General features: G+C 42.2%; 1 protein-coding gene across 1 annotated transcript; it reads right to left on the bottom strand.

Moving 5' to 3' along the window:
- Positions 1 to 248: 248 nt before the first annotated feature.
- Positions 249 to 22,022, bottom strand: TXN (thioredoxin). The gene is made up of 5 exons (XM_061201056.1): positions 21,827 to 22,022; positions 9,665 to 9,769; positions 9,154 to 9,213; positions 1,003 to 1,068; positions 249 to 508 (listed from the first exon to the last, which is right to left on the bottom strand). The coding sequence occupies exons 1-5, from the start codon at positions 21,848 to 21,850 to the stop codon at positions 446 to 448; spliced, it is 318 nt and encodes a 105-aa protein (XP_061057039.1). The 5' UTR covers positions 21,851 to 22,022; the 3' UTR covers positions 249 to 445.
- Positions 22,023 to 24,068: the final 2,046 nt, after the last annotated feature.

Raw genomic sequence — 24,068 nt, 5'->3', positions numbered from 1 at the left:
CATGAGGACCATTCAGAGAGCATAGGAGATCTGCTTGCTAGAACAAAAAATAATACTTTCTCTGTGCATAAGGTCAAAAATAATAACAGAATTTTAACATATTACTCTATTATCTGTGCATTGCCTCCAACAAGATTTTCCTAGAAGTACAAGAAAAATCTTCAATCAGTGGCCTACAAGGTTAAAAAAAAAAAAAAAAAGTGATCAAGAACATATGAAAATAACTAGAACATTAAATATCATCAACTGGCCAGTCTTCATTTATTTTGAAAACTATGCAAAGACACCAGACGTTTTAAAAAGGGTACAGTTAATATTTTATTGTCACTTATCAGATGGCAGTTAGGTATATAGTCTTCATACTTGATCATCTTTCCTTTTTGTAAATAAAAAAAATTACAAGTTTTAAACAGCCAAAGGCTGGTCATGTCTTCAGAAAACATGATTAGATTAATTCATTAATGGTGGCTTCAAGTTTTTCCTTATTAGCTCCAGAAAATTCACCCACCTGTTGAGAGAATATTGAATTGCCATTAGATGTAGCATTGCATCCCTATTTTGTATATCAGATATGACCACAGAATGGGCCTGGGGAGGAGAGGACGTATAAGCTTATTTAAAATTTACATCCACAGGTAACACCCAGTTCTTTAAAGTTAAAAACTAAAACTAAAACAAAACAAAAAAACCCCTCAAAAGTCAAGACTCAGTTTTTTTACACAAATACCTCTGAACAAAGATAAATGCACTGTGATATAAGTATGAAGCACCAATCACAGAGATTAATCACCAAATCCCTGTGATTTTAGTTTTAGCAAAGATCAATTATCAATGAGATGTCACATTATGTACTTAATGAAGAATGACATATTTAAATATTCTTAAAAGGAAAAAACGGGGATGTGCTTCCCAATGTGAAGGGTAAGTCACTTCAGTTTCTTCTTTTATATATCACGCTTTCCTATTACCCAGCTGCTTTTCTTCAAGGTCAGATGTACCTACCTTCTGTCCCTTTTTAAAAAACTGGAAGGTTGGCATGCATTTGACTTCACACTCTGAAGCAACATCCTGGGGGGAAGGGAGGTGTAGAAAGAAGATAAAAATAAGACGATGAGGAGTATTGACCTCTGGCACCCGTGATCTAAAACCAGATTCTTTTTCCCGTTATGTACCCAGAACTCAGCATTAGGACTTTGTGCCAATTTTTATATGCTTAAACAAGGACTACACTGGCAGCACAAAAGCCAAATTGGTTATATTCTCAATTAAAATTCTAATTAATATGTACTCTCATCTTTGAGAGATACTAGAATCAGATACTATACAGTGACTCAAATTGTTTAATCGAATTATTCCCAGTTGTACTGGAGTGAGGTACATAGATGATGATCATAAAAGCGAAAGTTTAGAGTTAGTTAGGGAGAGGAACAACTTATTTACAAAGGACTTGTTCAAGAATAAAGTCATGGTGATCTAGAGGGACAGCTCCACACTGGTTTTTCTGTTTTTGTTTTGTTTTTGTTTTTGTTTTTTAAAGATTTATTGATTGATTGATTGATTGATTGCTATGTTGGGTCTTCGTTTCTGTGCTAGGGCTTCCTCTAGTTGCGGCAAGCGGGGGCCACTCCTCATCGCGGTGCGCGGGCCTCTCACTATCGTGGCCTCTCTTGTTGCGGAGCACAGGCTCCAGACGCGCAGGCTCAGTAGCTGTGGCTCACGGGCCTAGTTGCTCCGTGGCATGTGGGATCCTCCCAGACCAGGGCTCGAACCTGTGTCCCCTGCATTAGCAGGCAGATTCTCAACCACTGCACCATCAGGGAAGCCCCCTGTTTTTGTTTTATAACCCCTACCTCTCAACACCTTGTTCACGCCAGGTTTGGGGGGGGGAATGCCATGAAAATGGTTTGGTTTGGACAAGAGTTTCAAGTGAACAGGTCCATTAGGGATCAAATACATCAGCTTGGCACCGCAAAGAGGATCAGGAGAGAAGTGAAGAAAGAACCACACAGCCCTCACCAAGCAGCAAAAGCTGTGGAGGACACCAACCACGCAGGCAGAACTCTGAGAAGCAGACCACGCAAACCAAAGAACTTCCACAGGAAAGGAAGGAAGGTCAGCTAAAAACACCGTGGTGACTTCCAGGTGGGGATTTGGGAGTAAGGGGCATGGGAATTAAAAATGGAGTGGTCCTAGGACTTCCCTGGCAGTCCAGCGGTTAAGACTTCGAGCTTCCACTGCACGGGGCGTGGGTTCGATCCCTGGTTGGGGAACTAAGATCCCATATGCCAGGCTGCATGGCCACCCCCCCCCCGCCAAAAAAAGGAGCGGTTCTTAGATTGAGCCACCAGTCAATGGTAGCACACCAGCCTAACTTCACCTGTTCCTCTGATGGGAAGAAAAGTGTGGTTTTATGTCTTTATGAAATTGCACATGTCCTGTTGCCAGTTTGGGCAGGAAGGGTGGTGGACACTGCTGTTTCCAGATAACCTTTACTTTTTCTTTAAATGCTGGGCAACAAGAAGCACAAGGGCAGTAATGGCTGCAATAAAATGGCTAGTATGTACTGAATGTCTACTATATTCCAGGCACTAAGTACTCACTGAAAGCAACAGTCATAAGGAAATTACCAAGAACCTGTGATAAGACCATCAAAATGAAGATCATAACATTTTAATTGTACCAATTTACAATTCCAGAAATTTCCTTGTAGTATGAGAATCCAGGATGGAAAATGGGGTGGAGAGTTGACAGGAAGACAATGAGCTGCGCGCATGTCAAGGTTCTGGACCTTGAGTAATCGGGAAACCAGAAGATGACAAGTTAGAAGGGTAGAAGGACTGGTTTGGCTAAAAGGTTGGAAACTGGTTGTCTAGGGGGCTGAAGCTGGTCTAGATATGTTACTTGGTTCATGTAAATGCTTAAAAAAAAAAAAAATCTCTGAATTGCTTGAATATTTGGGAACACTGGGCCGGCCCCTCCCAGCACTTGGAGAGCAGCAGTTTAGTGCAGTCCCTTCCCTCTCTCTTCCTGACACTTGTAAGCCGCCAGTTGGATACCATCTTTCATGCAAGCAGCTGGCAGAAGCCTCAAAAGAGGTGGGTGTTAGTTTTGTTTTCATAATACCCACAGTGGAAGGGCAGTGGTCTGGAAAGTGTGAGCCACCCTTTCCGCCACTTCTAATCATAGAAACATACAGGGGGTGCAACTGACCTGCATCACATATGAAAGCATGCAAAACAGGACCTGGAGATAAGGAAGGAAGAAGGAGTAGAAGGACCTTGAGCTCACCTCCTCTCTCGAGCACACCAAAATCACAACTAATTGTTAAACAACCATCGACAAAGACTGGAACCTACCAAAAAAGATATTCCGCGTCCAAAGACAGCAGGACCTGGACACTGATCACAACGTTCAGACGAAAAAGCTAATCGCAAAGCTTCATCAGCAGAAAATACAGGGTCCCAGTCAACGGAAATGAGAGTCTCATTGCTGTTCTCAGATTCTGGATGCCTTATACCTCTCCTAGCCAGAGCTTAGCATTCCTGCATTGGTACAACTGCCTAACTTACAATAAAATAAGACAAAAAACTAGAAACAAGATAAATGCTCAGAAGTGGTGTCAATGCTTTGAGAAAGACTTGAAGTGTTTTTTAAATCATGTTCATACGTTTTATGTCTTAAAATTGCAGTCAAGGGCTTCCCTGGTGGTGCAGTGGTTAAGAATCCGCCTGCCAATGCAGGGGACTCAGGTTCGAGCCCTGGTCCGGGAAGATCCCACATGCCGTGGAGCAACTAAGCCCGTGCGCCACAACTACTGAGCCTGTGCTCTAGAGCCCGCGCGCCTAGAGTCCATGCTCTGTAACAAGAGAAGCCACGGCAACAAGAAGCCCGTGCACCGCAACGAAGAGTAGCCCCTGCTCGCCGCAACTAGAGAAAGCCCGTGCACAGCAACAAAGACCCAGCACAGCCAAAAATAAATAAATAAAATAAATAAATTAAAAAAAAAATTGCAGTCAAGTCTTTACATGGTTAATTTTTAGTTAAAGCATTAAGAATTCTCTCTCATTGGGTATGAAAGTGATTTTTTTAAAGGTGACGCAGGATTCTGTACCATAATTGAATCCACCACACTGGGCTTTTAGGTTACGCACATTCTTGTGAATAAATTCAGACGCATCCCAGGGCAAAAAACCTTGAAGTTGCTCGGTTTAAGAAGATCATTTTCAATTTTAATTATTTAGATAAGTATAATCTCACCTTTTTATGGTCCGAAAGCTGTCACTGTATGGATGGATCATTTTAACTCACCTGCTGGTCAATATGTAAAAGGCTCAGATTTTGCCTAAGCATCTCTACACTATGGTTCAATCCCCACCCATGAAAGTAAGCATTGCTAAGGGAATGAAAATATTCACTCTAAAGGCTCTAGATACACATGATTAAACCACCTCCCAATTTGAATGTGTCAGTTTATCAGTATGTATCATGATTTTTGACATCCAGTTTAAGACTTTTCATGTAACAGGATCCAGCTGCCCTTCCCTATGCCAGTCACTGAAAGCACGTGCTTTATTGGATTTAGAAAGAGACTCCAGTTCTGTGAGTGAACTGTTCAGGCCCATTTCTGCAATGGCCACAGAGAAAAACAGTTAATCAAATTCTTAAGAATATAAGAAATGGGGCAGTTAATGTGCTTGACAGTGTATCACTTCTACGTGTTCAGTATTTTCTAGAATTTTTATGTTTGGATTTCTTCTAGATTGTACCTGGGGGTAAAGAATGAGGTAGACATGCAACATCTTAACCCCAAATTGTTAATTGTTAATACATGCTTTAATAGATTTGATTCTACTTTTTTGGACTTTTTAGTCTTGTCCATGGATCTACATACCTACTCTGGTTACAAGACCACACTGGTTTAATTATTGCTGCTAATGTACTTTATGAGGCCTGCCCTTTCCCATCCTCTATGACTTCCCTCCTAATTAGTTTTTTAAAATACTTTCCAGGATTTTCCTGACTACATTATTTCAGAATGTCATGATCAATTTCCCAAAAATGTTGGATGAATCTAAGAGTACTAACTAGCATTTTAATAATACCGAGTCAACATCCTGGAACACAGTATACCCATCTAGTAAAATCTTTTATGGACCTCAGTAAAGGTTAGTAGTTCTATAACTAATATTTGATCTCTACTGCCTCTGTTAATGTTTTATTTTTTTTCTTTTGTTTTCTATTACTTGTTCTGTGGACCAATTTGCCCACTCCTGTAGGGATTTGAAAGGCATGCACACTTAAAAATTAAGTAGTTACCTTTGAGGTTTCAAAAACATTCTTGATCTCAAGTTTATCACTTCCCTCATTTAAAAACAGAAAGCTAGCCACTCTCTAATGACAGACCCAGGTCCTGCCATTTTTAAAAAAATAAACAATCTGGAACTTGTGTAGTCATATAAACACTGCCATAATCAGGATACAGAACTCTTCCCTCACTCCCATAAAACCTCCTCAGTAGCTTCTTTGTGGTCAAACACTCCCCCTCTGTCCCCTCTGCACCACCCCCACCCCCACCCCCGTCTGTTCTCCATCCCTATAGTTTTGGCCCATCTCAGATTTTTATTAGTTTTTATTAGTAAGTGTAACGAGGCTTCATTTTACCTTATTAACTTTTGTTTCATTGGTTTCTAGCTCAGCACTCTGTATAGCCAAAATAACTTTCAATCTGCTGTTGTCACCTGTTATTAACTCATTCCTGGCTGTTCTCATCATAATGGAAACACATGGCATTCTAAAAGGTTGCAAAACTATCAGGCCTAAGTTACTTTGTTTCTTTTGAGCTTATAAGTAACATACTCTGTAGAGTTGGGAGTAGAGTCCACTATTAAGGAAATAAGATCAGTCTTATCATTTTCAAAAGTAGTATTCACACTTCGCTATGCATACAGAGTTGTTTTGTGTGTGTACCACATTATATGTCCATGCCTCCTAACTGTCCATTTGAATCTATTACACCTAAAAGATAATCTCTTCCAGCCCAAGTGTTTAGAGATTTTTCTATTAAAACTAGGTGCTGTTTGCCCCAAAGATACTATAAACATTAAGTACCCTGAGTCTGCATGACAGGAATTATCTGCATAAAAAATATAAAAACAAATTCAGTCCTAAAATATTCCATCTATTTAATGATATGATCTAATACTCAAAATAATGAATTGATGTCATTTTTATCCCTCATCTGATTCTTTTCGAGCCAAAATCGGGATGGTTTTACCTACAGCAGTCCAAAGCAACAAAAAGGAGATCCACTCGTGTAATTCATAAATTCCATGGGGGGAAAAACAACTCATGGATTGATAATGAACTCCTTTTTGTTTGAATTACCTGCCTTGCTAACTCTGCTGAATGGCCAGGTAAGTAGGAACTGACAGACTATTGCTATGTGTATGGGGTGACCAAAGGGTTCTGGAATTCAATTTTTAATGCCACAAAAGGTTGATAAGGCTATTTAGATGGTGTAATAGTTGTCATTAAGAGTATTAAAAAAAAAACACACACAAAAAATCATATGTTGCTCAAAGTGAAAGGTCCCCAACTTATGAGAAGGTCACTTCAAGGTCTAGAGGTCTACATACTTTCAGGGTGATGATGAGGATGACAACCGTGTCTAAAGGAGGGGCTGTCATATTGAAGTCTGGGCCTGCTCTGTGCACCTACTTCCCAAAGGCTTTGGATTGAGGCAGAAAGCATTGGTCCTGGACCCAGCATGGTACAGGGGCCAAATCCACAGGCTCTGCCTCAATCGACCTTTTTCCCTTCTGTGTTGCAGTCCCATTATCTGTTCAGGGGGGATGCTGATAAAAATAGTTCTCATGGGGCTTCCCTGGTGGCGCAGTGGTTGAGAATCTGCCTGCCAATGCAGGGGACACGGGTTTGAGCCCTGGTCTGGGAGGATCCCACATGCCGCGGAGCAACTGGGCCCGTGAGCCACAATTACTGAGCCTGCGCGTCTGGAGCCTGTGCTCCGCAACAAGAGAGGCCGCGATAGTGAGAGGCCCGCGAACTGCGATGAAGAGTGGCCCCCGCTTGCCACAACTAGAGAAAGCCCTTGCACAGAAACGAAGACCCAACACAGCCAAAAATAAATAAATAAATAAAATTAAAAAAAAAAAAAATAGTTCTCATGGTCACTGCCTGGATGAAATGATACAATGTAGGCAGAGGACTTAGTGCAGCATCTAGCATATGTTAGTACTTCCAAATAAAAATGTATTCACTTGCTGTCTGATAGGGTCAGTACCAGTTTCTTTAGTCCCTTCCAGGTGCCATTTTCACCTGGCTAAGGTGATGAGATTTAAAAAAATAAGTTAGGTTAAAATAGGGAGCAAGAGTTTTTTCACAAACACACGCTGTCTACTCTTACTTAGAACAAAAACCCAGGACACATTAGAATAACTTTACTTGACAACCATACCATTTCATTCATTCTTCACCTACCACAGGTCAGACAGGTGTGCTGATAAAGAGGAAACAAAGGCGAATAAGACAGGGTCCCTGATCCCAAGAAACTGACAGACTAATGAAGGACAGACAGACACAAAGATCGTTATAGTAATAGCTAAGCTTACTGAATGCTTATCATGTGCCAGGCACTGCTCTAAGCACTTCACAGGTCTTATCTCACATGATCCTGACAACTGCCTTATGATGCTGGACTGACACTGCCATTTAACAGAGGCTCAACAGAACAGATAACTTCACCAAGCCCACAGAGCTAATCCGGGACACGATCCTCCCATTGGACAGCCATCAATCCACGAAAAAGAGGGGCAGAGGACACCAGGGGGACACAGGGGAAGGGAACCAACCTAGTCTGGGCATAAAAGGGAGTAACTAGAGGAGAATTCCTGGAGAGGATGTGAAGCTTAAGTCAAGGAGCTTGTCCGGCAAGAAAGAAAGATGAGAAATGTGCTGGGAATAAGCAATGTGGTACTGGGAGGTGCCCACAGGCTTAGAAAATACTGCCATACATTTCCCCCCCCCCCACCCTTTTTATAGACCCTTCTGGATCTTTAGCAGGATTTCCATGTTTGCTCAATGAATAATCAATCAACCTTACACGGTTGGTGGGGGCAGGTATTAAGATCTGGTCATAGACAGACGAACCAAGGCTCAAGGGATACTAGAATGAGCCTAAAGCAGACGTTACTGGGCCATGACTGGAAGCCAGGTCTAGCACCTTCGTTGCCACTTCATACCCTAACCCACTCCTGCCCTGCTGGGGCTAAGCAAACCTGCCCACACACATTTAAATCCCTGCTCTGCTACTTACTAACTGTAACTCCATGGTCAACCTGGGCATGGTGACAGGACAAAGGAGTAAATGAATCCATACTTGTTATGCACAAAGAATAGTGTGCCTGGCCCAAAGTGCTAAACGAGCATTTGTTAAATTAAACCAATCTTGAAATGTTCCCCCAAATTCTTCTCTCAGCTCTCTATCAGGCATCTTGGTGTTTGGTCTTTTCAATTTCTGTTTGTTAAGCATCTCAGAATGTTAGGTAGATTACTTGGGCTTTTAGAAAGAGACAGGTGGGGCTTCCCTGGTGGCGCAGTGGTTGAGAATCTGCCTGCCAATGCAGGGGACACGGGTTTGAGCCCTGGTCTGGGAAGATCCCACATGCCGCGGAGCAACTAGGCCCGTGAGCCACAACTACTGAGCCTGCGCGTCTGGAGCCTGTGCTCCGCAACAAGAGAGGCCGCGATAGTGAGAGGCCCGCGCACCGCGATGAAGAGTGGCCCCCGCTTGCCGCAACTAGAGAAAGCCCTCGCACAGAAATGAAGACCCAACACAGCCACAAAAAAAATAACTAAATAAATAAATTAAAAAAAAAAAAAGACAGGTGACTAGTAAAGATGGGTAACAGATGCCTTAACCATTCTATTTTAGGATGTGATGTACTTAGCTCCTGACATCTAGGATTAAGCTCATAATTGGCACAATCACCCGTTCTTCTGAAATAAACTTTTTAACTAGGGTTGTAATTCTAGTGTTTGTTTTACTTATTTATGAGAACAAGCAATGTGTAATTAATTCAGAGAAAAAGGCCAATGCAAAAAGCTCAACATTATTCCAAATTTCCAGCCACGTACCTGACAGTCATCCACATCTACTTCGAGGAACACTACGTTGGAATACTTTTCAGAGAGAGACTAGAAAATTAGAAAAAAAAAAACACCACAAAGATTTAGCACTGGGTAATGGCAGCCAACACACTCAAGCTTCTTAAATGGAAACTTAAAAGTAGGGACTAAAGATCCAAATATTTAGGGACGGGTAAGCATAAAAGACATTTTCCCTGAATCAAATTCTCCTTGGTATAAAATGATTTGTAACATCAACTCTGATTCCTGAACTTCAAATAGGGCCCATGTTTCACTGTGAAGAAAAACAAAACCACTTAAGACAACCAAATTAACTGCTGAAAGTTGTCTTCAATAGGCTGTATGTGTCAAACTTAAATTGTTATGCTATGATTTTTAGACCAAAGATCCAACAACAACAAACAAACAAAACCTCTGTCCTTCTTTCCTAGCTTTGTGACCACCAACCCCAAACACACTAATAGTTTACAAAAGCAGAAGTTGGCTAATAAATACTTACATGAAAGAAAGGCTTGATCATTTTGCAAGGCCCACACCACGTGGCTGAGAAGTCGACTACTACGAGTTTCTCTCCTGCACTGTTCAAGGCTTCCTGAAAAGCATACTAAGGGAAAGAGAAGAGAAAAGCAAATGTTAAGTTACATTTATTTCCAAAAGCCCTGATAAAATGCGACACAAAGCACAATTTGGAGATCCTGCTTTCAGGGCCTATTTTTTATTTTTATTTATTTATTTATTTTTTCATTTTTATTATTTTTATTTTTTTATAAATAAATTTATTAAAAAAAATGAATCATCAATGAGTAGAGAATTTGTCAAAATCTAATGTAATCAGATCAGGAAAATTTGGGGATCTGGAAGCACAGTAATAGAAATTGCTAGGAACAGACAAGATGAGTTGACTGGCTAGGGATGGGCCGGAGGAAGCTAGAGGTTTGATCACACATTCCAGACATACTGGCAAGAGTGGAACCAATAAGAACAACATTTTATATAATAGACTCTCAGCTTCCAGAAATCTTTATTGTTACAATTGTTACAGGGTGAAATACAAATGGATTTTCCAAATGTTAAATAAATTCATGAAAAATAAAAAGGCAGGGCCTATTTTTTTAATAAAAAAAGGAAAACAAAGCAAATAAACTGTTTGAAGAAATCCTACTGTGGTGTAATGTTATTTGATAAGATGAAACAAGTATGATGTATACAGTGTATCAATATTCATGTCTTCATAAATATAAAATATTAATTGGCTAATTCACATTTACAAACTAAGTAAATGAAAGGAAAATAAAGACATCTGTATTAAAAAATGTATCCACATCTGGACTTTCCTGGTGGTGCAGTGGTTAAGAATCCACCTGCCAGTGCAGGGGACACGGGTTCGAGCCCTGGTCTGGGAAGATCCCACATGCCGTGGAGCAACTAAGCCTGTGCGTCACAACTACTGAGCCCGCATGCCACAACTACTGAAGCCCGTGCGCCTAGAGCCCATGCTCTGTGACAAGAGAAGCTACCGCAATGAGAAGCCCGCACACTGCAATGAAGAGTGGCCTCCGCTTGCCGCAACTAGAGAAAGCCTGTGAGCAGCAACGAAGACACAACGCAGCCAAAAAAAAATAAATACACAAAATAAATTTATAAAAAAAAAGTTTCCACATCAAATCTAGGTATAATATATAGTAGACATTCACTAAATGCTCATTGATTGATCCAAGGAATCACACTTCAATTGAATAAGTCACAAAGGCACAGAATCTTGCAACTAAAACACCACAAGTTATTTTAAAAACTAAAACTTTTTGATTAAGCTAATATTATCTATGGTAGAACATCCAAAAGCTCAAAAAAATAAATATCGATCAAGGAAAATAATCTTCTCCACAGCCTTACAATCACTGCTGACATTAAGCATATGTCCTTATACTCTTTTTAATGGAGTTTCCAGAATTGAGATCATACATGCTATCGTTGATTTCTGCCTTCATTGTTGACCAAATGAAAAAGTTTTAGTCCCTCATGAAGGGAATTTTCTTTGTTATATTTTGTAAGCAATGCTTGTTGAATAAAATTCCACCAGTAGAAATGATCAAGAAATCCCTTACCACCAACCTCCCTGAATAATTTACCAATGGTTTTGATACTGTAACCCTAGCAACCTAACCTTCTAGTTAACAAGGGACGACTCTTTTTTAACCACAGTCAGTCAGCTGGTGCTGACCAAAACCAAGGCCATGAAGAGAAATCAAAACACAAACATCTATATCTGAAGTCTCGGTTTTCTTCAAGGGGAAAAATGCAGTCACATTGGTTTAATTAAAAACCGCCCCCCTCCTTTAAAAGCTAAGAATCAGATCAGATTTGGTCCAAGTAAAGGAGAAAGTAAATAAAGCACTGTTAACAACAACAACAAAAAAACTAAAGTGAATTCCTCTGAAGTTACTTCTCTAGATTTCTAATTTCTGCCTCATGTTTTTTGGGGAAAACAATTCACAAATGGTGTTTCCTGGAATGGTAGGTCATGACTTCTGTACCCTTTTCAGTTATGCAGGTACAAACCTGCATACAAATAAACACACCACACCTTTGGGTGTGGGGAGGTGTGTGTGTGCAGTGGAGGGTGCACACAGAGAGTAAGAAGTACAGAAATTATTTTCCCAAACCATCACCGATTTTTTCCAGATGAATTTCCTTCAAAGCCTTCCCTAATGTGATTTTTTTAGGTCAAACCAGCCATTCTTTACTGCAAGATCCAGGTAAGACAGGAAAATAAAGATTGACAATGTCTGGTCAGATGAATACATGGTTTTGTGAACATGGTTGTCCCTCAGTAAATACTGGTGAAGTTACTCTCAACCTAGAATATCTTTCAGCAATGACTTTTGACTTCACTGAACATGAGTCGCAGAGCCAGGTATATGTAAGACTTCATGACAAGTTCTAGTCTCTGGATACTAAAGTTTGCCTAAAACAGACATCAGTGTAAGAATGATTCAATATTATCTGACTACGAAGCAAACCATAATTTCTACCTCCCAGAAACTACCAGTGAGGATTGATAAAGGTCCCCATCACTAACACAAACATTCTGAAAACAAAACAATGTATTTGGGGCAGATAAATAAAAGCAGCATCTAGCATCTCTTTTCCTAAACAAACACACCCATTCCGAAGGTAATCAACAGGCATAAAAGTGGTTTGTAAAGCATTTAGCAAAGTGCCTGTGTGTTATAGTTGGGAGTTCAAGAAATGGCAGCAGGGACTTCCCAGGTGGCACAGTGGTTAAGAATCCACCTGCCAATGTAGGGTACATGGGTTCAAGCCCTGGTCCGGGAAGATCCCACATGCCGAGGAGCAACTAAGCCCATGCGCCACAACTACTGAGCTTGCACTCTAGAGCCCGTGCTCCGCAACAAGAGAAGCCACAGCAATGAGAAGCCCGCGCACTGCAACGAAGAGTAGCCACTGCTCGCCACAACTAGAGTAAGCCTGCGCACAGCAACAAAGACCCAACAAACAAAAATAATAAATAAATTTAAAAATATATATATAAAATGAATAACAATCCTGCAGCCTGTGGAACAAAACCCACATTCACAAAAAGATAGACAAGATGAAAAGGCAGGGGACTATGTACCAGATGAAAGAACAAGATAAAACCCCAGAAAAAGAACTAAATGAAGTGGAGATAGTCAACCTTCCAGAAAAAGAATTCAGAATAATGATAGTGAAGATCATCCAGGACCTCGGAAAAAGAATGGAGACAAAGATCGAGAAGATGCAAGAAATGTTTAACAAAGACCTAGAAGAATGAAGAACAAACAGATGAATACAATAACTGAAATGAAAACTACCCCAGAAGGAATCAACAGCAGAATAACTGAGGCAGAAGAACGATAAGTGACCTGGAAGACAGAATGGTGGAATTCAGTGCTGTGGAACAGAATAAAGAAAAAAGAATGAAAAGAAATGAAGACAGCCTAAGAGACCTCTGGGACAACATTAAACTCAACAACATTCGCATTATAGGGGTCCCAGAAGGAGAAGAGAGAGAGAAAGGACCAGAGAAAATATTTGAAGAGATTATAGTAGAAAACTTCCCTAACATGGGAAAGGAAATAGTCACCCAAGTCCAGGAAGTGCAGCGAGTCCCATACAGGATAAACCCAAGGAGAAACACGCCAAGACACATAGTAATCAAATTGGCAACAATTAAAGACAAAGAAAACTTATTGAAAGCAGCAAGGGAAAAATGACAAATAACATACAAGGGAACTCCCATAAGGTTAACAGCTGATTTCTCAGCAGAAACTACAAGCCAGAAGGGAGTGGCATGATATACATAAAGTGATGAAAGGGAGGAACCTACAACCAAGATTACTCTACCCGGCAAGGATCTCATTCAGATTCGAAGGAGAAATCAAAAGCTTTACAGACAAGCAAAAGCTAAGAGAATTCAGCACCACCAAACCAGCTCTACAACAAATGCTAAAGAAACTTCTCTAAGTGGGAAACACAAGAGAAGAAAAGGACTTACAAAAACAAACCCAAAACAATTAAGAAAATGGTCATAGGAACATACATATCAATAATTGTCTTAAACGTGAATGGATTAAATGCTCCAACCAAAAGACACAGGCCTGCTGAATGGATACAAAAACAAGACTCATATATATGCTGTCTACAAGAGACCCACTTCAGACCTAGGGACACATACAGACTGAAAGTGAGGGGATGGAAAAAGATATTCCATGCAAAAAGAAATCAAAAGAAAGCTGGACTAGCTATACTCATATCAGATAAAACAGACTTTAAAATAAAGAATGTTACAAGAGACAAGGAAGGACACTACATAATGATCAAGGGATCAATCCAAGAAGAAGATATAACAATTATAAATATATATGCACCCAACATAGGAGCACCTCAATACATAAGGCAACTGCTAACAGCCATAAAAGGGGAAATCGACAGTAACACAATAATAGTGGGGGACTTTAGGGCTTCCCTGGTGGCGCAGTGGTTGAGAATCTGCCTGCTAATGCAGGGGACATGGGTTCGAGCCCTGGTCTGGGAAGATCCCACATGCCGTGGAGCAACTAGGCCCGTGAGCCACAACTGCTTAGCCTGTGCATCTGGAGCCTGTGCTCTGCAAGAAGAGAGGCCCGTGCACCGCGATGAAGAGTGGCCCCCGCTTGCCGCAACTGGAGAAAGCCCTCGCACAGAAACGAACACCTAACACAGCCAAAAATAAATAAATAAAAATAAATTAAAAACAAAACAAAACACAGTTCGGGTACTTTCTTTAAAAAAAAAAAAAAGTAATAATAATAGTGGGGGACTTTAACACCTCACTTACACCAATGGACAGATCATCCAAAATGAAAATAAATAAGGAAACAGAAGCTTTAAATGACACAATAGACCAGATAGATTTAATTGATATTTATAGGACATTCCATCCAAAAACAGCAGATTACACGTTCTTCTCAAGTGCGCACGGAACATTCTCCAGGATAGATCACATCTTGGGTCACAAATCAAGCCTCAGTAAATTTAAGAAAATTGAAATCATATCAAGCATCTTTTCTGACCACAATGCTATGAGATTAGAAATCAATTACAGGGAAAAAAACGTAAAAAACACAAACACATGGAGGCTAAACAATACGTTACTAAATAACCAAGAGATCACTGAAGAAATCAAAGAGGAAATCAAAAAATACCTAGAGACAAATGACAATGAAAACACGATGATCCAAAACCTATAGGATGCAGCAAAAGCAGTTCTAAGAGGGAAGTTTATAGCTATACAAGCCTACCTCAAGTAACAAGAAAAATCTCAAACAATCTAACCTTACACCTAAAGGAACTACAGAAAGAAGAATAAACAAAACCCAAAGTTAGCAGAAGGAAAGAAATCATAAAGATCAGAGCGGAAATAAATGAAATAGAAACAAAGAAAACAACAGCAAAGATCAAGAAAACTAAAAGCTGGTTCTTTGAGAAGATAAACAAAATTGAAAAACCATTAGCCAGACTCTCAAGAAAAAAAGGGAGAAGACTCAAATCAATAGAATTAGAAACGAAAAAGGAGAAGTTACAACAGACACCGCAGAAATACAAAGCATCCTAAGAGACTACTACAAGCAACTCTATGCCAATAAAATGGACAACCTGGAAGAAATGGACAAATTCTTAGAAAGGTATAACCTTCCAAGACTGAACCAGGAAGAAATAGAAAATATGAACAGACCAATCACAAGGAATGAAATTGAAACTGTGATTAAAAATCTTCCAACAAACAGAAGTCCAGGACCAGACGGCTTCACAGGTGAATTCTATCAAACATTTAGAGAACAGCTAACACTCATCCTTCTCAAACTCTTCCAAAAAATTGCAGAGGAAGGAACACTCCCAAACTCATTTTATGAGGCCACCATCACCCTGATACCAAAACCAGACAAAGATACTACAAAAAAAGAAAATTACAGACCAATATCACTGATGAATATAGATGCAAGAATCCTCAACAAAATACTAGCAAACAGAATCCAACAACACATTAAGAGGATCATACACCACGATCAAGTGGGATTTATCCCTGCGATGCAAGGATTCTTCAATATATGCAAATCAGTCAATGCGATACACCATATTAACAAATTGAAGAATAAAAACCATATGATCATCTCAATAGGTGCAGAAAAAGCTTTTGACAAAATTCAACACCCATTTATGATAAAAACTCTCCAGAAAGTGGGCATAGAGGGAACCTACCTCAACATAATAAAGGCCATATACGACAAACCCACAGCAAACATCATTCTCAATGGTGAAAAACTGAAAGCATTTCCTCTAAGATCAGGAACGAGACAAGGATGTCCACTCTCACCACTATTATTCAACATAGTTCTGGAAGTCCTAGCCACGGCAATCAGAGAAGAAAAAGAAATAAAAGGAATACAAATTGGAAAAGAAGAAGTAAAACTGTCACTGTTTGCAGATGACATGATACTATACATAGAGAATCCTAAAACTGCCACCAGAAAACTGCTAGAGCTAATTAATGAATATGGTAAAGTGGCAGGATACAAAATTAATGCACAGAAATCTCTTGCATTCCTATACACTAATGGTGAAAAATCTGAAAGAGAAATTATGGAAACACTCCCATTTACCATTGCAACAAAAAGAATAAAATACCTAGGAATAAACCTACCTAGGGAGACAAAAGACCTGTATGCAGAAAACTATAAGACACTGATGAAAGAAATTAAAGATGATACCAACAGATGGAGAGATATACCATGTTCTTGGATTGGAAGAATCAACATTGTGAAAATGGCTATACTACCCAAAGCAATCTACAGATTCAATGCAATCCCTATCAAATTACCAATGGCATTTTTTACGGAGCTAGAAAAAATCATCTTAAAATTTGTATGGAGACACAAAAGACCCCGAATAGCCAAAGCAGTCTTGAGGGAAAAAAACGGAGCTGGAGGAATCAGACTCCCTGACTTCAGACTATACTACAAAGCTACAGTAATCAAGACAATATGGTACTGGCACAAAAACAGAAACATAGATCAATGGAACAAGATAGAAAGCCCAGAGATAAACCCACGCACCTATGGTCGACTAATCTATGACAAAGGAGGCAAAGATATACGATGGAGAAAAGACAGTCTCTTCAATAAGTGGTGCTGGGAAAACTGGACAGCTACATGCAAAAGAATGAAATTAGAATACTCCCTAACACCATACACAAAAATAAACTCAAAATGGATTACAGACCTAAATGTAAGACTGGACACTATAAAACTCTTAGAGGAAAACATAGGAAGAACACTCTTTGACATAAATCACAGCAAGATCTTTTTTGATCCACCTCCTAGAGTAATGGAAATAAAAACAAAAATAAACAAATGGGACCTAATGAAACTTCAAAGCTTTTGCACAGCAAAGGAAACCATAAACAAGACGAAAAGACAACCCTCAGAATGGGAGAAAATATTTGCAAACGAATCAACGGACAAAGGATTAATCTCCAAAATATATAAACAGCTCATTCAGCTCAATATTAAAGAAACAAACACCCCAATCCAAAAATGGGCAGAAGACCTAAATAGACATTTCTCCAAAGAAGACATACAGACGGCCACGAAGCACATGAAAAGATGCTCAACATCACTAATTATTAGAGAAATGCAAATCAAAACTACAATGAGGTATCACCTCACACCGGTTAGAATGGGCATCATCAGAAAATCTACAAACAACAAATGCTGGAGAGGGTGTGGAGAAAAGGGAACCCTCTTGCACTGTTGGTGGGAATGTAAATTGATACAGCCACTATGGAGAGCAATATGGAGGTTCCTTAAAAAACTAAAAATAGAATTACCATATGACCCAGCAATCCCACTACTGGGCATATACCCAGAGAAAACCGTAATTCAAAAAGACACATGCACCCGAATGTTCATTGCAACACTATGTACAATAGCCAGGTCATGGAAGCAACCTAAATGCCCATCAACAGACGAATGGATAAAGAAGTTGTGGTACATATATACAATGGAATATTACTCAGCCATAAAAAGGAACGAAATTGAGTCATTTGTTGAGACGTGGATGAATCTAGAGACTGTCATACAGAGTGAAGTAAGTCAGAAAGAGAAAAACAAATATCGTATATTAACGCATGTATGTGGAACCTAGAAAAATGGTACAGATGAGCCGGTTTGCAGGGCAGAAGTTGAGACACAGATGTAGAGAACAGACATATGGACACCAAGGGGGGAAAACTGCGGTGGGGCGGGGATAGTGGTGTGCTGAATTGGGCGATTGGGATTGACATGTATACACTGATGTGTATAAAATGGATGACTAATAAGAACCTGCAGTATAAACAAACAAACAAAACAACTAATACTAAACTTTCATTGGGTTATTTGTATGGAAATATGTTAATATAAATGTTTCAGACATTACATGAAATTTCTAAAAATCTTATATGTTCTGGTATAATGTTATAAGTCATAATCCTAGTTATTACTTTAAAATGTATATCTCAGAAATAACTAATTTTCTTGTCAACTGCATTATTATGAACCTTCATCAAATCTTTAACCGTGGTCATTTTTAAGTCTTTTGTCATTTACAGACAGTTCTGGGTGTACTCTGATGCTTTTGTAAATATGTTCCTATAAAAGGGTTTCATCTTCAGGAAATTCATGGAAAAGACTCTGACAAGTACAGGTTTCTGGTACCTGACTGGACTGCTGAACTGAATGAATAAGCATTTTCAGAACTCTAATGAAAAACTGATGAGCTCATAAAAGTGCTAACAAAAGATCAAGATGAAAAAAAAAAATTAATTACATGGGACTGAGTGAACTGATGAGGATGAGTATAATTTTTGTGACTTTCTGGTTGAATTTAAAAAAAGAAAAAATCCCACAGGAACTCAGAGGCAAAGAATATACAAATCAATTTTCACTGCAAAGTAAAGGAGCTGTTACAGTGGAGGATTACTGGACTGAATGTCAATATTATGACATAGTATGAGTGTGTTTCATGTTTGGTAATTGCAATCATTGTTGCTTTTGTTGTGGTCATCCATGTACAATGCTTGGTGTCAGTCTATTTATCTCTTGTAAAAATAAAATACAGTGTGTGTGAAAAAAAAAAAAAAAAAAGACACATGCACCCCAATGTTCATTGCAGCACTATTTACAATAGGCATGTCATGGAAGCAACCTAAATGCCCATCGACAGACGAATGGATAAAGAAGTTGTGGTACATATATGCAATGGAATATTACTCAGCCATAAAAAGGAACGAAATTGGGTCATTTGTTGAGACATGGATGGATCTAGAGACTGTCATACAGAGTGAAGTAAGTCAGAAAGAGAAAAACAAATATCGTATATTAACGCATGTATGTGGAACCTAGAAAAATCGTACAGATGAACCGGTTTGCAGGGCCGAAGTTGAGACACAGATGGAGAGAACAAACGTATGGACACCAAGGGGGGAAAACCGTGGGGGGGTGGGGATGGTGGTGTGGTGAATTGGGCGATTGGGATTGACATGTATACACTGATGTGTATAAAATTGATGACTAATAAGAACCTGCTGTATAAAAAAATAAATAAAATAAAATTTAAAAATTTTTTAAAAAAAGAAGAAAAGAAATGGCAGTGGCCATTCTTAAAAAAACTGTTGACTTCTTCCTCCTCACTTTTATAGTCCATTAACCCACTTGGAGCTGAAATGGATCCCAGTGGCTCTAAACTACCAAAACCTCAGAGTTGTCTTGGATGGCCCACGGCACCAAGTCCATCAGGATGAAAATCTAAAGTGTACTCAATATTTACAAGAAACATTAGCTTAGCTTTTGATTGACTCTGGATCATAGTTTTGAAGATCAACTGATTATCAGGGATTTGGGCCGCAGGCCATAGTGCTTTTCTGGGTAATGAATTTCCTGTCACCCTTGTACATCTTGGTACTGATGAGGGGAGGAGGGTGCCACAATTACGACAACTAAAATAGGGAAAGACCGAAATGTGCTCCAGGAACCAATTTTCTGCTTGTAGTGTTTGGATTCTGAGACAATTCATATAGACCAAAGATTTCTCACTCCTTTCATAGGTTTTCACATGTTCTACTGATGAGGTCACCAGACTCTGCAGAAGACCACCTGCTCCTCCCCTCATAGACTGTTGTTTGTCACTCAGTAGACACTGAATAAAAATATGTGGAAAAAACTCAATATTAAGGCTCTCTCTTTTCTTTTCTTCTTTTTTTATAAATTTATTTATTTTTGGCTGCATTGGGTTTTCGTTGCTGCACATGGGCTTCTCTCTAGTTGCGGCGAGCGGGGACTACTCTTCGTTGTGGTGCACAGGCTTCTCATTGCGGTGGCTTCTCTTGTTGCAGAGCATGGGCTCTAGGCGCGCGGGCTTCAGTAGTTGTGGCACGCGGGCTCAGTAGTTGTGGCACACAGGCTTAGTTGCTCCATGGCATGTGGGATCTTCCCCGACCAGTGCTCGAACCCGTGTCTCCTGCACTGGCAGGCGGATTCTCAACCACTGCGCCACCAGGGAAGCCCAAGGCGCTCTCTTTTCAACCAATGAAAAGGTTGTTAATAAGTCATAAAAGGTTCACATCCCTTGACCCTGCACTGAAGACCCTAACCTGAGAAAACAGCCTGAACTCTGTATAAAGCCTCAGGAACAGAAACATTCACTGAAGCGTGGAAAACTGCCTAAATGTCCAGCAATGTCTTCAGATATTGAAATGATTACAAAAAGCTTCTAATTACACGGAAAGTGTTCAGGCTAAATTAGACGACAAACACACAGCTCGGAAATAAAAATAACCTCAACTATTTTGTGGTTGCGTCTAGGAAATTGAAGATCTCTCTTCCCAAACCTTCTACAACGATCTTTATGTTTTCTGGTTGTAAAAGGAACAAAAAGATAAGGAACCATTAACAGACAAACTTCCATTTCCAAAGCTAACCCCAGCACCTAAACCAGGTCGGGGCACTCGACCCGCCTTTCTCCTGCTTTACTGGGGTGGGCGGTATCGCAGGGTAAACGGTTTCGTCCCACTGTTTGAGTAACATCAGTTTTCTCCCACTCAGTTTTGTGCCTCTGCATTTAACATCCACTTCTTGAGGGGCCACAGTACACCAGACACTGTTAGGCTCTGAGTTTTCCGAGCAGGAGGGTATTAAGTTTGCAATAACTCTCGACATGTAACACTTTTTGTCTTGGGCATTCCTAAAAGGACAGAACGGCCGTCTGGGTACCCGAAAGCCGACGAGCACACAGCGGGGCGCGGCCGCTCTCAGGGGCACTCCTGGCTCCAGCGAAACCCACCGACCACGAAATTCACCGTGGGTGAATCACAGATAGGGCAGTGAAGGTCCCTGGGCCCAGCCTTGGGGGCTGAGTCATTCCAAAGCCAGAGCTGCCGGAAACACGCCCTGCGCCGCAGGAGGAGGAGTCCCGAGGGCGCGGTCCGGACTTCACCTCCTTGCCGCCACCTGGGCCCCTAGAGCCGGACTTGTACAAGCGAAGGGGTTCGGGGGGTGTCTCCAGCCCGGAACCGCTCCCTTCGCGCGGATGCAGCACGCGTCAGCTCTGCGGCCGGGCAGTGCTGGAGGCAGCCGGGGGTGTCCGGCCTAGATCCACGTCCCAGGGAGCTCACTGCACCCAGCGCGGGTGGATCACGCCGCTCCCCGGGGAAAGAGTGGCAGCCAGCAAGCCCGGGCTTTCTCCAAGGAGCCCTCCACCTCCTTGCCCGGGCCCGTGTCGGGGCCAAAGGCAGACTCCCTCCATCCTTTACCCAATCGCGGTTTCCAGGCTGGGGTGGGGAGGGGGCGGAGGCGCAGTGGAGGACTCCAGGGCGCTCCCCACGCGCGTGCATCCCCCGAGCGCATAGGTTACGCGGACCTAGCCCTCCAGGGCACGCTCCACCGCCCCGGGAGCGCCCAGGCCCGGGCTTCTCGCAGTCCCAGGCCGAGTCGCCGCGTCCCCTTCCTCCAGGGATGCGAAGGGGCGGCCTGCCCACCTCCGGCCCACCGCCTACCCCACCTGCCGGGGCTGCGCGCCGCGCCCTGGCCGGCCCCGGAACGCTTACCTTGCTCTCAATCTGCTTCACCATCTTGGCTGCTGGGGTCTGACTAGCGACCTTACACTGGAATATACGTAAGCGGATCCAAGGCGCCACACGAAGCTTGGAAAGCGCGCAGCCCGCTTTCCCTTTATAGCAACGGTGGGCGGGGCGGGCGGGCGTGCGCGGCGTAAGTGTGGCGAGGGCGCGCCCGCTGGGGCCTCCCGGGCCCGCCAAGGCGTCTGGGCTACGCCCCGCCTCCCGGATGCGGCCGGACGGGGGCGGGACCGCCGACAGGGGCAGGGCTGGGGCAGGGCTGGGGCGGGCGTGGGGCGGAGCTCCTGGGAGTCCTCTGGGCTGGAGACCTTCGGCGCCTCCCACCTGTACCCCACCTGGGAGTGGGGCTGCGTGACGTGAAGGGCGCCTGCACTGTCCATGGCGGGCGGAGGCCACCCCCAGAGCTACAGGGTCACCTGGGAAGGGGCCAGCCAGGCCTTAATCGGACGTGCCCAGGCTCGAGAAGAGGCCACCTGCGATTCCTCGGAAAGGCCCGTCGCACCCCTGCCCGCCAGCCCCGCGAACCCCGCAAAATGCTGAGTAACGATAACCAGGAAGTGTTTCTGCGTGTGCACCTCCGCCTCCTTTCCGGAATTTATCGCGAAGGTTCTCTTCTCTTCCCTCCTTCCTGTTTTTTCACTTTAACGGGGAACCTGCTGCTCCAGCGTGACACAGCAGTTTAGTGCGGTAGTGACGGCCGGGAAGTGGCTGGGACCCTGCGAAGCAGACAGCTAATGTGGGTTGAAAGTCCCGCCAGAGTGACGCAGTTGTGACCCTGAGCAGGCGTTGACCTCCCGGTGCCTCAGCTTTCCTTTCTGTAAAATGAGAATCATGATGGTCCCTAACTCCTGGCGGTGGTGTTTTGAGGATTAAATAAAGTGCTTGTAAAGTGATTAAAAGAGTGCTTGGCACATGGTAGGCACTCAGAAAGTAGTTATAATTAAAGCAGTTGTGAGCACTAATTAGTCGTGCTTGGTGTCATGTGTTGGCAGGACTGGGGATTGTGGAAGGCGAGTATGTTAGCTGGCATTGTGAAGCCAGGAGGGAAGCTGGAAGTGGAAATGGGCAAGTTGTTGAGCTGGAATGAGAGCCAGGAGGCTGGAAAGGAGTGGGATGCTGTTGGGGTAAGAGGGCGGAGCATGAATTTTCAGGTGGAGGCACTCTGGATGCAGCTCATCTAGGTGTGATTGGCTGGGATGGTGAAACTGCTCCCTGGCTTCCTTCTGTCTGCTCCTTCAAACAGAGAGGAGGGAAGGAAAACAGAGGTTTTGAACCTCTTGTGCAAAGTTTCTAGAAGGTTGAGGAACACAGTCCATGCGTAAGGATATAGACAAGGGACACATTCTAAAGACAGTCCTAGACAGAGGGAGGATGGGCTGGCCTGAATGCAGCAACCTTCCTGTAGAGAATAAGGACTAGTGGGGCAGAGAAGAGGCCTTACGGGGTACCAGGAGCACAATACAAAATTTGCTTTGCTACTGCTGTGTCTTCAGCCCAACTTACATCCCAGCTTCTGGGCCTATTAGTTGGTACATTTACATGGGAGATGACAATAAATATTTGAGCTGTAGGAAGTGGAGGTACAGATCTCCATTGGCCATCCAAACCACCCTCAGCTGACATCTCCTCTTCAAGGACCTTCCAAATGTCCAGGACCAATGTAGAGGGGGGATTATGGGGGATGCTACAATTACAGGGAACAGGGAACTGGCAGGCGAGCATGTGTATTAAGAGCCTGGACTCTGCAATTAGATTCCCTGTCCTCATACCCACTCTACCACTTAGTGTCTGGGTAGCTCTAGACAAGTCTAAACAGCCTTCCTATGCCTCAGTTTCCTCACCTATAAAATGGGGATAATAATACCCTGTGCTACTAGAAGGGTCGAGTGAGCTAAAATATATGTAAAGTGCTTAGAACCATGCCTGGTACACAGTAAGTGCTACATAAACTATGTTTACAGGCTATTAATAAGATGGTGACATCCCTGTGGAATGATGGCAGAGGTGGAAGGGGAGACTGTAAAACAGGTGTCAAAGTCCTAAGTGAATTAAGTTATCAGGAAGTTCGTAATGAACAGTGAGCTCGGTAACATAATCTCAAAGGAAAAGGATTTTTCCCCCCCTCAGAGGGTGAAAGAAAACTGGGCTAGACTTGGCCCTACCCAAAGAGGATGGTCCCCTGCTTACAGGGACATGGGAAACTCAAGTCCCT

Source organism: Eubalaena glacialis, chromosome 9 (genome assembly GCF_028564815.1).
Source record: "Eubalaena glacialis isolate mEubGla1 chromosome 9, mEubGla1.1.hap2.+ XY, whole genome shotgun sequence".
Taxonomy (NCBI): domain Eukaryota; kingdom Metazoa; phylum Chordata; class Mammalia; order Artiodactyla; family Balaenidae; genus Eubalaena; species Eubalaena glacialis.
The sequence above is the reverse complement of the archived record's forward strand: the minus strand, read 5'-3'. Positions and strand labels throughout refer to the sequence as shown.

Bases quoted from the DNA above. Each gene is read 5' to 3' on its own strand.
- TXN (XM_061201056.1), bottom strand. From the start codon at position 21,850: ATGGTGAAGCAGATTGAGAGCAAG. The intron at 9,770-21,826 runs GTAAGCGTTCCG...TCTTTCCCTTAG, and splicing joins TGAAGCAGATTGAGAGCAAG to TATGCTTTTCAGGAAGCCTT. The intron at 9,214-9,664 runs GTAAGTATTTAT...CTAATTTTCTAG, and splicing joins TGATCAAGCCTTTCTTTCAT to TCTCTCTCTGAAAAGTATTC.